Source organism: Caenorhabditis remanei, chromosome IV (genome assembly GCF_010183535.1).
Source record: "Caenorhabditis remanei strain PX506 chromosome IV, whole genome shotgun sequence".
In the NCBI taxonomy this organism is placed as follows: domain Eukaryota; kingdom Metazoa; phylum Nematoda; class Chromadorea; order Rhabditida; family Rhabditidae; genus Caenorhabditis; species Caenorhabditis remanei.
The window spans coordinates 8,004,472-8,016,237 of record NC_071331.1 but is presented as its reverse complement, the minus strand read 5'-3'; the positions used below and the strand labels follow the sequence as shown (position 1 = coordinate 8,016,237).

The 11,766-nt window shown below is 35.0% G+C and overlaps 2 protein-coding genes across 2 annotated transcripts; both read right to left on the bottom strand.

The window, feature by feature from the left end:
• Window positions 1-232: 232 nt before the first annotated feature.
• On the bottom strand, window positions 233-5,007 carry GCK72_012839 (uncharacterized protein; the record flags this gene model as incomplete). The annotated part of the gene is made up of 8 exons (XM_053729440.1): window positions 233-283; window positions 603-726; window positions 825-965; window positions 2,747-2,835; window positions 3,131-3,193; window positions 3,297-3,527; window positions 3,634-3,765; window positions 4,888-5,007. 8 exons carry the CDS (start codon window positions 5,005-5,007, stop codon window positions 233-235), a joined length of 951 nt encoding a protein of 316 aa, XP_053584212.1.
• A 1,366-nt stretch (window positions 5,008-6,373) lies between these two features.
• GCK72_012838 (uncharacterized protein) lies at window positions 6,374-11,571 on the bottom strand (the record flags this gene model as incomplete). Its single annotated transcript, XM_053729439.1, has 7 exons — window positions 6,374-6,443; window positions 6,607-6,767; window positions 7,253-7,383; window positions 7,509-7,688; window positions 7,742-7,883; window positions 7,928-8,158; window positions 11,518-11,571. The coding sequence occupies 7 exons, from the start codon at window positions 11,569-11,571 to the stop codon at window positions 6,374-6,376; spliced, it is 969 nt and encodes a 322-aa protein (XP_053584211.1).
• Window positions 11,572-11,766: the final 195 nt, after the last annotated feature.

Here is an 11,766-nt window from a genome sequence, read left to right as displayed (position 1 = left end):
GGGAAATAGGAGTTCACGGGGGAAATAATTATAGAACATTTGATTCTTCAAATGAATTCATTTCTTCAAATTTTCAACACGGGTGGTGCAGAAAAGGAGGTTGAGCAGCCGTTAGGCTGCGTTAACCGACTGGTGTTTATTAAACGGAGTAAGATTTATTCATTTTCAAAACTTGAAAACCATAGATTTTTTATAGATTTCTTGAACAATTAGAGTGTTCAGATAAGATAAATTATTTCTTTCCATGGAGTTCGTTGTGTGCTTGATGAACGAGGAGACGGATCTGAAAACATTTGGATATTATGTAATAGACTCTGAGAACGATATCGATGTTAGTAGAGGTTTTGAAAAAAAAAGTTAAAAAGCTAAAATCTGAAAAATGAAACTGTTTGGAAAATTTGGCAACACAAAGACTGCGTAATGAAACAGCTGTTCGATTTGAATATAAAAAGCTAGCTGAAACTGAAAGCTTTAGAAATCCGAGTCTTCTAAAAAGATTGATAGAAATTAAAATAGTTAAAGTGAAAATATCTTTTTGGGTTTCAGAATGTTCTAACTTCTTCTTAAATCTCCGAAATGAATCAAAGCCCTCTTTTACCAACCCATTCAATCGGAAAAGCCTCTCTTCTCGATATCAATTGAGCCATTTCGTCATCAATAATAGCCACGCCCCTTTTCTGAAACATCTTGTTAGCCTCGTCCATTTTCAGTGAGGAGAGTCCTTTGCTGGAATTGAAAAGTTCTATTCACGTGATCTCGGAATATAGCAAAGTATGAACGTGTTCTCCAAATGAAACTGTGTGTGAGAAACAGAAAGAAATTACCTTCCACTTTTGACAATACAAGTCAAAAATCCATGTTTCGAGGCGTCTTTCAGGGTGTGCATCACACAAATATCATATGCCAATCCACATCCAATCACTGCATTTATGTCGTTTTTACGAAGTAACATTTCCAATTCTGATCTGGAATTTGAAAGGGAATGATGAAGAAGGAAGGGGCAATGTGTGAAATGATAATGAAAAGAATTAATCGCTAGGATACAAAGGAACACTATGAAACCGTTTATTAAAACTATTAAAAAGTTTGTTCCAGTTCAGAACTTTTAATGTTTCAGAACGGTTATTTACTTTCAGATCATTTTTGAAAACCAATTCAAGTACGACGGATAATACACTGCTCGACATAAGTATACAGCCACTTCATTTTTCAAATTTTTTTCATAAATGAGAAAGTCTTCCATGGAATCTCAAATGCAGAAAAATACTGCTTTGGAGGCACAAAATTATGCGATAAAAGAAATTAGATTCCTCTCTATACTTTTCGAAAAAATTGATTTTTTGTGAAAAACAGCTTTTTTCGACGCGACATAAGTATACAGCCAGTACCTGGAAAATGGCGTGGAAGTTCAAAACTGTGTCAAATCACCAATAATCATATTTACAGTCCAATAGTGACTGTTTTGATGCAGTTTCTGACATTTCAAGTTAAGAAATTAAAAAAATTTCGAGCACAACATGGAGAAAAATGCAACAAAGCTTGTAACGCATTTATGAATTTATTATCACAATGATATTTTTTGTTAGCAATAAGAAAACTACAGGATTTATCTGGAATTATGTTTTGAACCTGTTTTAAGAACTTCTATCATTCAATGAAATAGGGATTTGTGCCCTTTTATTGCTAATTCTTTGTTTTTCATGTATGTTCTCTCACTTTGGTCCAATTATAACAATCGGAGGTGAGATTTACGTTGGCCCAATATAATTTTACAATTTTAGGGTTCTTCATGAACATTTATTCCACATCTTACCGGGATGAAACTTGCTTACTCGATGTCTGGAGAGGCGGCAGTGAAAGAAACTAGTTGCCAACAAATACAGATAAACGACAAGATAAGTATGAGCAAAAAAAGAGTCTTGAATGGTTAAAACATTATTGTAATTCAAGAAAGCTAGGGCGTAGTAGGTGTTTTGAACCTATAGACCCATAAAAATTTTGTTATTCTGTTGTTTAACCCAGGACTCCGTTTTCAAATTTACATCCCAATTTTCTTAACAAAAATGTCATCCCTGGTCTCAAGTAAGCAAGTTTTATCCCGGTAAGATGTGGAATAAATGTTCATGAAGAACCCTAAAATTGTAAAATTATATTGGGCCAATCTCACCTCTGATTGTTATAATTGGACCAAAGTGAGAGAACATACATGAAAAACAAAGAATTAGCAATAAAAGGGCACAAATCCCTATTTCATTGAATGATAGAAGTTCTTAAAACAGGTTCAAAACATAATTCCAGATAAATCCTGTAGTTTTCTTATTGCTAACAAAAAATATCATTGTGATAATAAATTCATAAATGCGTTACAAGCTTTTTTGCATTTTTCTCCATGTTGTGCTCAAAATTTTTTTAATTTCTCAACTTGAAATGTCAAAAAGTGCATCAAAACAGTCACTATTGGACTGTAAATATGATTATTGGTAATTTGACACAGTTTTGAACTTCCACGCCATTTTCCAGGTACTGGCTGTATACTTATGTCGCGTCGAAAAAAGCTGTTTTTCACAAAAAATCAATTTTTTCGAAAAGTATAGAGAGGAATCTAATTTCTTTTATCGCATAATTTTGTGCCTCCAAAGCAGTATTTTTCTACATTTGAGATTCCATGGAAGACTATGAAAAAAATTTGAAAAATGAAGTGGCTGTATACTTATGTCGAGCAGTGTACGTGACAGAAAAAACATACTGTTTGATTCCACAATTGTCACTGAACGCACTGTAAGCATCCACATAGACATCCGCCCCTTTTTTGATGTAGTGAGCTCCTTCGACACGCTGAAATTGTGGGGAGATAAGTATGGATGATAATTATTGAAGATTATTGAAGAATTATTGAAGAATTATTGAAGAAGTGATTGATGATTACTGAGAGACATTCTTATTGAAAGACATTTTATGTCTGGAACAGTGTTTTTTTTAATTTTGTCCCGCACAGATGTCTATGAACCTGTTACTTTAACTACAGTTACATTATATTCTATTAAACATTTTTAAATGTTTCAAAATATTCATAAATCTAACAAGCCATCTCTCACAGCGATTTGATGTCATTGCTCTTATTTTATATTACCTGAAGCCCCAAATGCAATTGAGATCCCCATCCTCCTTGAATACAATGACTCGGATACAAAACCTGCAAATTACAAATCGAAACTGTTTCAAAATATTGATGAATCTCAAAGTTATTGATGTCATGTAGTCTTCCATCTCCATCAGTTAGAACTAAATTGACTAACCTGAATAGTGGAAACTGGTTTAACGAATCTCACAATATCGAACGGTCTCAGTTTCCGACTTTTATCCTCCGGAGCTAATTCTCTATCAGGATTTCTTGCGTGTTCGAAAAATGAAATATGATTGGATGGATGCCAATCTTGAGAGTAAACAATCACATTCCAATTCAAGTTTTGAAGTAAATTGTTGACATGGGGAAGGGCTTCCAACGGATCTTGTTCAGCGTCTCCTTCCTGAAAAGTTTTTATTAATAATACAGGTTTGAAAGAATGAACGACAACATATGTACATGAAATCTATAAAAAACTTTTGAAACGGGAAACTGACTAATGTTGTTACCTTAATACTCAAACTTCCGGAAACGAAGTCATTCTGAAAATCCACTACCAACAGAGCTGTTCTCAATGTCTTAAAGGGTTTCAAAACGACACGAGTGAATAGTTCTTGGGTGTCCTCGTTCCACGTTTTGTTCTGGAAATGGGCGGGATTAATGTTCTTTTTAAGAAATTAGATTTCAAATAGTGCCGACCAGGGCTGTGCGGCAACAGCTTTTTTTGGCAACTCGGCAACTCGGCAACTAGCCAATTCATGCTTCGGCAACTCGGCAACATTTGGCAATTTTCGGCAACTTTCGGCAACAGTAGTATTTTTTTACTAAAGTCTCATAAAAAGTTATGTTCACTCAAACCTAATAACAAAAATCTACAAACGAGACAAGAAATCATGAGAGCTTGTGAAAACACTAAACATTCTTAAAATCAACTATTTTCCATTAATTCTATGGTTTTTGTCAAGATCAAGACTTTTTTGAAGTTAAAGCCGAAATTCGACTACAGTATGTTTTTTGCATGGCTAGTTTTTTTCCGCGGGTCTTGCCCAGATTAAGTCTTTTCACTGATTTTTTCTGTAAAATTGCAAAAATTTATCACGAAAAGAAAATTTAACGTTGTTGCCGAGTTGCCGAAAAACTGTTGCCGAAATTTGGCAACCTCAGACTGTTGCCGAAACATGAGTTGCCGAATTCGGCAACGGCAACTCGGCAACTAAAACTTCGACAATTTCGGCAATTTCGGCAACCGGCAACTTGTTGCCGCACAGCCCTGGTGACGACCGACTGTCATCGAAGTTTTTTAAAAAGTTTTTGTACAGTCGGACAGATTGGAGAAACCATCAATTTAGAATTAAAAATAATAATTCATGGAATCATTGAAACAGTATGTTTACTAGGGAAGACCCCCGAATGACCGTGGATATATAGGACGTGAAAAATATGATTGGAAAGCTGAGAAAATGCTTAATCCAAATATATATTCAGTTTTTGCCCTGGAGGCGTTAATATTCGAACGTTGCCGGCATTTTTATACGTTAGTAAGATAATGACTTTTCAGTGGTCCAAACTTCGCCTCGTTTTTCTCGAATTAATTGAATTACGAATTAATGAAAATCAAGCCTCGAGGGGAAAAACTGAATATATATTTGAAATAAGCATTTTCTCAGCTTTCCAATTATATTGGTTACGTCCCATATCTCACGGTCACTCGGTGGCCTTCCCTAGTTAGATTTCCAATTTACCTTTAATTTGACCCAACCCACCTCAATGAAATCATCCAACATCCGATCCAACTCGGGAATCAAATCCACTTCATTAACCAACGAAGTCAACTCATTCTTCAGCTCTTCCCGAATCTCGTGTTCATTTTGAACCACTCCCATGTTAATGCTGCGCGAAGCTTGCGCCGCCAGTGACAACTTGTGGACTAGACGGAAAATTTTCGTAGACGAAATGAAAACGAAAAATGGAAATGAAAGAGTTGAGTCGGAAATCTCGAGTGAGTAAGGAGACGTTTCCGGTTTCGAAATTCTTTCTTCAATAAATTTTAATTTCGTTATGGGTCAGTGAACACGTGACGTATGTATAGGGGGGAGTAAGAATTGGGAGAGTTGGTCTTGTTGTCGGGGAAATGGAAAGGGGACTAAAGAAGGTTAGGTTATTTTAGAAGGAGTATAAGACAGAAATAGAATAAAAATAAATAAAAATGATGGTGTTTTTGGTCAACAATACATTTAATGTTTCATATAGTGGTTTTGGTTTTCCTTGTAAGCAATGAATTAATTGACGCAGAAAGTTGAAAAACATGACATAAAACAGTAGAATTTTTTGGAATGTGAATTTGGTAATCAAAAAACGTATTCCACAAAAATAGAGTAGAAATCTTCAAACGTTAAGTTTTAATTGTTCACTGGTAATAAGATACTGTCATACTATTTTAAACAAGAGAACCAATTTACGCCTGAAATAATTTTCTCAGAAATATTCAAATAGAAATAGACTTGGAGGAACAGATAATTTTTTGAAGCAGCGTTTCTCTTTTTCTAGTTTATGTTTGTAATACGCTCATGTGACCTTTTTAGCAAAAGATCCCGAGTGAAAACGTTCTATAATTTTTCCGTACCAATTGGAAGTATGATACATGTATTCTACCTTTATGTTTATATCATTCCTCATTACTGTATCGCGGGCCGGGCTTTGAAATAAGCGTTTTCTTTAAAGAATGTTCAGCACACTTTCTAAGAGTTTGAGTCCGTGGCAAAGGCGATTTGATTAACCAAGTTGGAACTTCAGTGAAAGCTATTGAACAGTGTTTGAAACAGAAAAGAAATGTTTTAATACGTCATAAAATGTTCTCTTTCATTGTCAATTAACAAATTACTATTTTTAAATTATTTTGTTACGTAAGTGTTATATGGTGTAACTTTTTGTTAGGAAATTCATATCACTTTAGAAGTTCTGTTGACATCACCATGAAATAAATTATCTAGTATATTCTTCAGCTATTCTAGAAATCAAAACTGTGAAATCAAATTCAGGTTTTTTTTTTCAAAAGTAGTAACCTAATTCAGTTTTCATTGTGGGAATTCATTCATGATCTGAATTGTTTGCCTCTTCTATTCCAATGCCATCACAGTTTCAAGTGCTTTTGAAACTTGTTCATCGAAACAGTGAAATTGTTTCCGTATCAATTGTTTCATTACATTTATTTACACTTATTTATGTACAAAGATCAACAGAAAAAGATTATCAAATTCCTGGAATTTTACCACATACAAATCCATGAATATCGAATGCAGTTCCAGTTGTGTAGGTGCATCTACAAAGGAAACAATTAGTTTATTAACAATAGTACAAGAATTTAATAATTGTTTCAGGAAACTGATAAATATTCTAATTATCAAGACACTCTCCGGTATTGAAAATCGAATCGTACAATCCATCCAAAAACCTACACATGTTGAAACCGAAATAAAACTCACTGCACATCATCAACGACTCCCAATAAGAGAGTTCCATTTGTCTGTGTTCGAAGCATGACACAGTTCTGATAGGCACCGGAAGCATTGACTCCATCTGGATTTCCAGGTGCCCAGATGTATCCGGATAGTGTTGAAAGATACTTGTCAGTGTAGTCGAACCCCTAGAGAAGTTTCATTGAATTATATATAGCCTATCAACATTGGCTATATATATAATGAGGGAGGCTAAAAAATGTAGTTATTGAAAAAAAAAAAAGAAATGTAGTTATTGAAACATATTTTTTATCAATCCAAGAAAAACATTTTGACTGGATTTTAAACTGTTAGCAGCCCACCCCTCTTACAACTACGCTCCATCGCAAATGAGAGAGTATCGGCATAAGAAGTAGAGTTTTTTCTCGCACCGACGTAAATTTTTACAGTTTTGACCTATTTTCGTTATTTTGCAAAACTTATTTTGGTGAATTGTTATAAAAAACAGGGAAAATAGGAAACTGTGAAAATCTGGAGCAGTTGTAAAAGGGATGGGCTGCTAATAATTAGAAATATTGACACCGTATGTTGCTACTAGAATGAACCAACAACTACCAGTGATACAAACAAAGAGTACGAAACAGAAAAATATTTCCCTCCCAAAAAAACTCACACCAGTCCCATTGCATGCTGTTGTTTTCACTTCTGCCAGTGTTGAACATGATGATTTCCGTATCCCGGACACCCAAAATCCGGAATATGGTAGGCCACGTGGGTCTTGCAAGTTTATTGCAAAGCCTTGTGCTGGAATTTGGTTTTCTGATTTTAAGGCTCGATGCATTGGGTCTTCACGAAATAGTATCATGTAAAATAACCTTGAATATTACACCTCTGAAACACAATATTTCCTCTCCACCCACTCAACTCACAAGTCATTGCATTTCTCTCCTCATAACTCTCCAATCCTGCCAACGTGGCATTCTGCGTATCACAAAAGTCAGTCGCCTGTTGTTGATTATACGTGGCGTTCGGGTTGCCATAGAGTTTCAGACAATAATCTGATAGAGGTCGGTTATATAATTTCCAGTCTGGTGGGCACGTGCGGGTGACTAAAATTGAGTTGTGTAAGTCAAGTAGGTCAAGAAAAATGGACGGTTCTTACCATTGTAGTCAAATTTCCACGAGTCATCCAAATAAGAAATTGAGTAGGTGAAAACTGTATATGGATATGTTGGATCGGAAATAGTTAAATTTGAAAATGAAGTAGATGTAGACTCTGGACATGTTTCGCTAGTAGAGTTAATCTGAAATCACATCTCTAGGCTAAAAAAAACTGTCTGAAACTCACTTTCATTGCCACCTTCAAACCATTCATTTCCTCCAATCTCACCACTTCAAAAACTGTATCGAAATAATATATAATGCAACTACTATCGTTCCCTGCTGCCAGCACGCAGTATACTTCATTGAAACAGTAATTGACACAATCATTCCATGAAGATGTGGTGACTGTTGTGGAGTTAATGGAGGAGTAGTTGGTAGGTTTACCCCAGAATACTATGATGGCGTACTCGCAATGCTGAATTGAAGGATATTGCTATTCTTGATTATTTTTCGGTTTCATAGGGTTTATGAAACATGATTATGAATTTCAAATGAGTTATTTGTATCTAGGAAGAAAAAAAGGTACAGACATGTTTTACAAGTAAACAGGTGGTTGAGAATTTCAAAATTGTGGGATGTATGTATCAGAGTTGTCCGGAATCCGGATTCCGGATATTCCGGATTCCAGAATTCCGGGTTTTTTGGCATTCCGGTTCCGGATTCCGGTTACCTATCGCAACTGCATTTTTAAGAATATTTCTAACCATCAAAGTGTCATAATACGTTACAATTCTAAAGTTAACAGAGCGGGCTCATATCACCCGCCTCCTATGACAAAATATTTTGAACATTTTTTGTTTCGTTGTTTCCAGAGAACCTATGATTGATCGTCTCCGTTGCTGAACCGAGTGAATAACGATAACTTTTAAATGTGACTAGTGGAATCTGGATTGGTTTGATGTGAGTAGGTGCTCCCCTCAAACTATACTGTTCTATGTAGAACCCAAAAACTTAAATTTTTCAGTATTGCTGATAACAGAGATTTTTTATCCGAAAACTACTCTCACTCGATTCAATTCTTGATTCAAAATTGACAAAAAGTTCTTAGCGTCCAGCTAGGCTTGATTTTTTTTTGTTGTTTCAGCTATAACACTTCGTTCAATTTTCTTCTTAGAAATACTTACAAAGGTGCCTTCCGAACTATTTCTCATTCGATGTTTTATTCAACAGCGGAATTTCTTTACCACTGGAACAACTGTTTGTGAAGAAGTTAACCAAAAAAAAGGCATTTGCTAACTTTTTCATTTTTTTCTTTCATTTTTTACTGTTGTCTGATGGAGAGAATAAAGTGCGAATTCCGATTCATATTCAGATTCACGTAATGGAAGAAACTGTAAATTTTTGGATTGAACCTATATTTTTTAGAAAGCTGAATTAACAGTGGTTCAGAACTTAACTTCAATTATTGCCGATGAACTTCCTGAACAGAGATATTCCGGCTCTAAGAGCTCTGCATTACTAAATTAGTCGAAATTCGGAGGCTCATAAATAACTCCAGCTAAACAATGGTTTTGCAAAAATGACATCTGGTTTACAAGCGGAATACATTGATTATGGCCGTGAACACTTTTCATTCTCACAATTATCACTTTGTGTGGAAACTTAATAAGAAGGTGATTGTCAGGCATAGAACGTATTGATGAATGCCTATTGAGCAAGCCTTTGTGAATGATCAGAAACAGAAAACATGTGGATATATTTTTCAGTTCTATGGTGGTCTTGAGTTTTCGAAAATAACCAATTGCACGCTTCTGCCTTTGTTGTGTTTTTAGAGTCTCTCTAACCATCAAAGTCTGAAAATATGCTATAATTCTAAGGTTTACAAATTATTCTGAGAAAATGTCTGTTTCCATGTATTCTATGATTGATTAGCCTCCATTGCTGAATTGAGCGATGGATTAACTTTAAAAGGTGACTACTCGTTTTAGTTTAGAAGGACGCCGGAAGGAAAGTTTAGAAGGACGCCGGAAGGTTTATGGATGGAAGGGGATATCGGAGTGTCGTTGCCTCATTTTCAAAAATTCAAATTGCTTTTACAACTTTGCCCTTCGAGAATCAACTAAAAAAAAGAGCCATACAAAAGACATATTATTTTAATGACTGATAAACATATTCAGTATGTCAGAAAATAAAGATTTCATGTTTTCTTGTGTTTATTTCTTGCTGTGCGTCATACAATGTGATATAAAGTTGTAAAAGCAATTTGAATTTTTGAAAATGTGGCAACGACACTCCGATATCCCCTTCCATCCATAAACCTTCCGGCGTCCTTGCAAACTTTCCCGCTGAGTAGTGCAATCTGGATTGGTTTAATGTGAGTAGGTGCTGCTCAAACTATACTGTTCTACGTGGATCTCAAAGGCTAAAATCTTTCAATATTGATGATAACAGAATCGTAAAGTAACACTCACTTGATTCAATACTTGATTCGAATAGAACAAAACGTTCTGAGCGTCCGACTTCGCTCGATTTGAATAGTTGTTTATTCTGTTTTAGAGAACATTTCTTTCAGTATTCTTTCGAGAAAATTTAATACGACAGCAATTTTCATGTGATATTATATTTTATTGAACCGCGGAATTTTTTCACCACTTGAATAACTGCTTGTTAACGAGGAAATAGACAGTTGCTAAACTTTTCTCTATACTTATTTCGACAATAGTTTTTTTGAACATCTTGGCATTTTTGCTGTTATATGGTGACCAGAATATAGTGCGATTACTGGCTCATATAATGAAACTGACATTGCCATTACCAGGGAACCTTCCAAACGAATGGTGGAGTTTTGGGATTCAACCTATGTTTTTAGAAAGCTGACATTACAATGGTTAAGAATCAATTTTCAATTTTTGATGGACTTCCTGAATAGAGATATTTCCGCTCTGCATTACTAAATTGGTCAATATTCAGAGACTGATAAATAACTTCATCCAAACACTATACATATTTCAACATTAGTTATTTTTTGAGCATCTTATTTTCACTGCTACACGATGAACAGAATATGGTGTGATTTAATGAAATGAACAATAACATCCAAAATCAGGCAATTTTTCAATAATCACCAGACCTTCCAAACGTATGGTGGGATTTGAAGTTTGGGCTCAATATGGGCTCAAAGAGCTCTGCTTCAAATAGTTCAATATTCAGAGGGTCATAAATAACTTCCGCCAAATAAGGGTACAGTAAAATGACTTATGGTTTACTTGCTGAAAAAGTTAATTGTGGCCATGAACATTTTTCATTTTTAACAGTGATCACGTAGTGTGAAAGCTTAATAAGTACCCGATATCAACCCAGGAATGATGAATGCCTATTGAGAAAAGCCTTTGTGAATCATCAGAAACAGAAAACATATGGATAACTTTTTCAGTAAATGTATTGTTCCATTATAATTTTGACATTCCGAGAAAAAAAACCTATTAGCACGCTTCTACCTACCATTCCGCCTGCGTTTTAATAGTATCTATCAAAGTGTCCTAATATTCTATCATCCTAGAGTTACCAGAGCGGTCTCATATTACACCGCTTCCAATGACAAAATCTTTTGAAAAGTTTTCTGTTTCGTTGTATCCAAATATTCTATGATTAATTTTCCTTCATTGCTAAACTGAGTGTCGCTTAAAGGTGATTAATGGATTCTGCATTGGTTTATGCTCCTAAATGTGAGGTGCTTCTCAAACTATACTGTTCTACGTAGACCTCAAAAATATTAATTTTTCAATGTTTATGATAGTAACTGTCCTTTTATCGTATAGTAATACTCTCACTCACCCCAAATATGATTCCACAAGGCATCAGAAGCATGAATCCACTAGTTCGGACCATAGTTTAAAGAACAGAATGATTAATCCGACAGACAATTTCTTCCCCCTAGACTAGACAGACACAAGAAATAATTGCTATGGAAATATCCGAAATTCATTTGGTTCAACAGGAAAAAACAAAGATTCTTTTTCGGGACGCTCTAGAATAAAGAACACATGTTTTTGTTGCAAATTTTTCCAAAGAAATGTTTTCTTC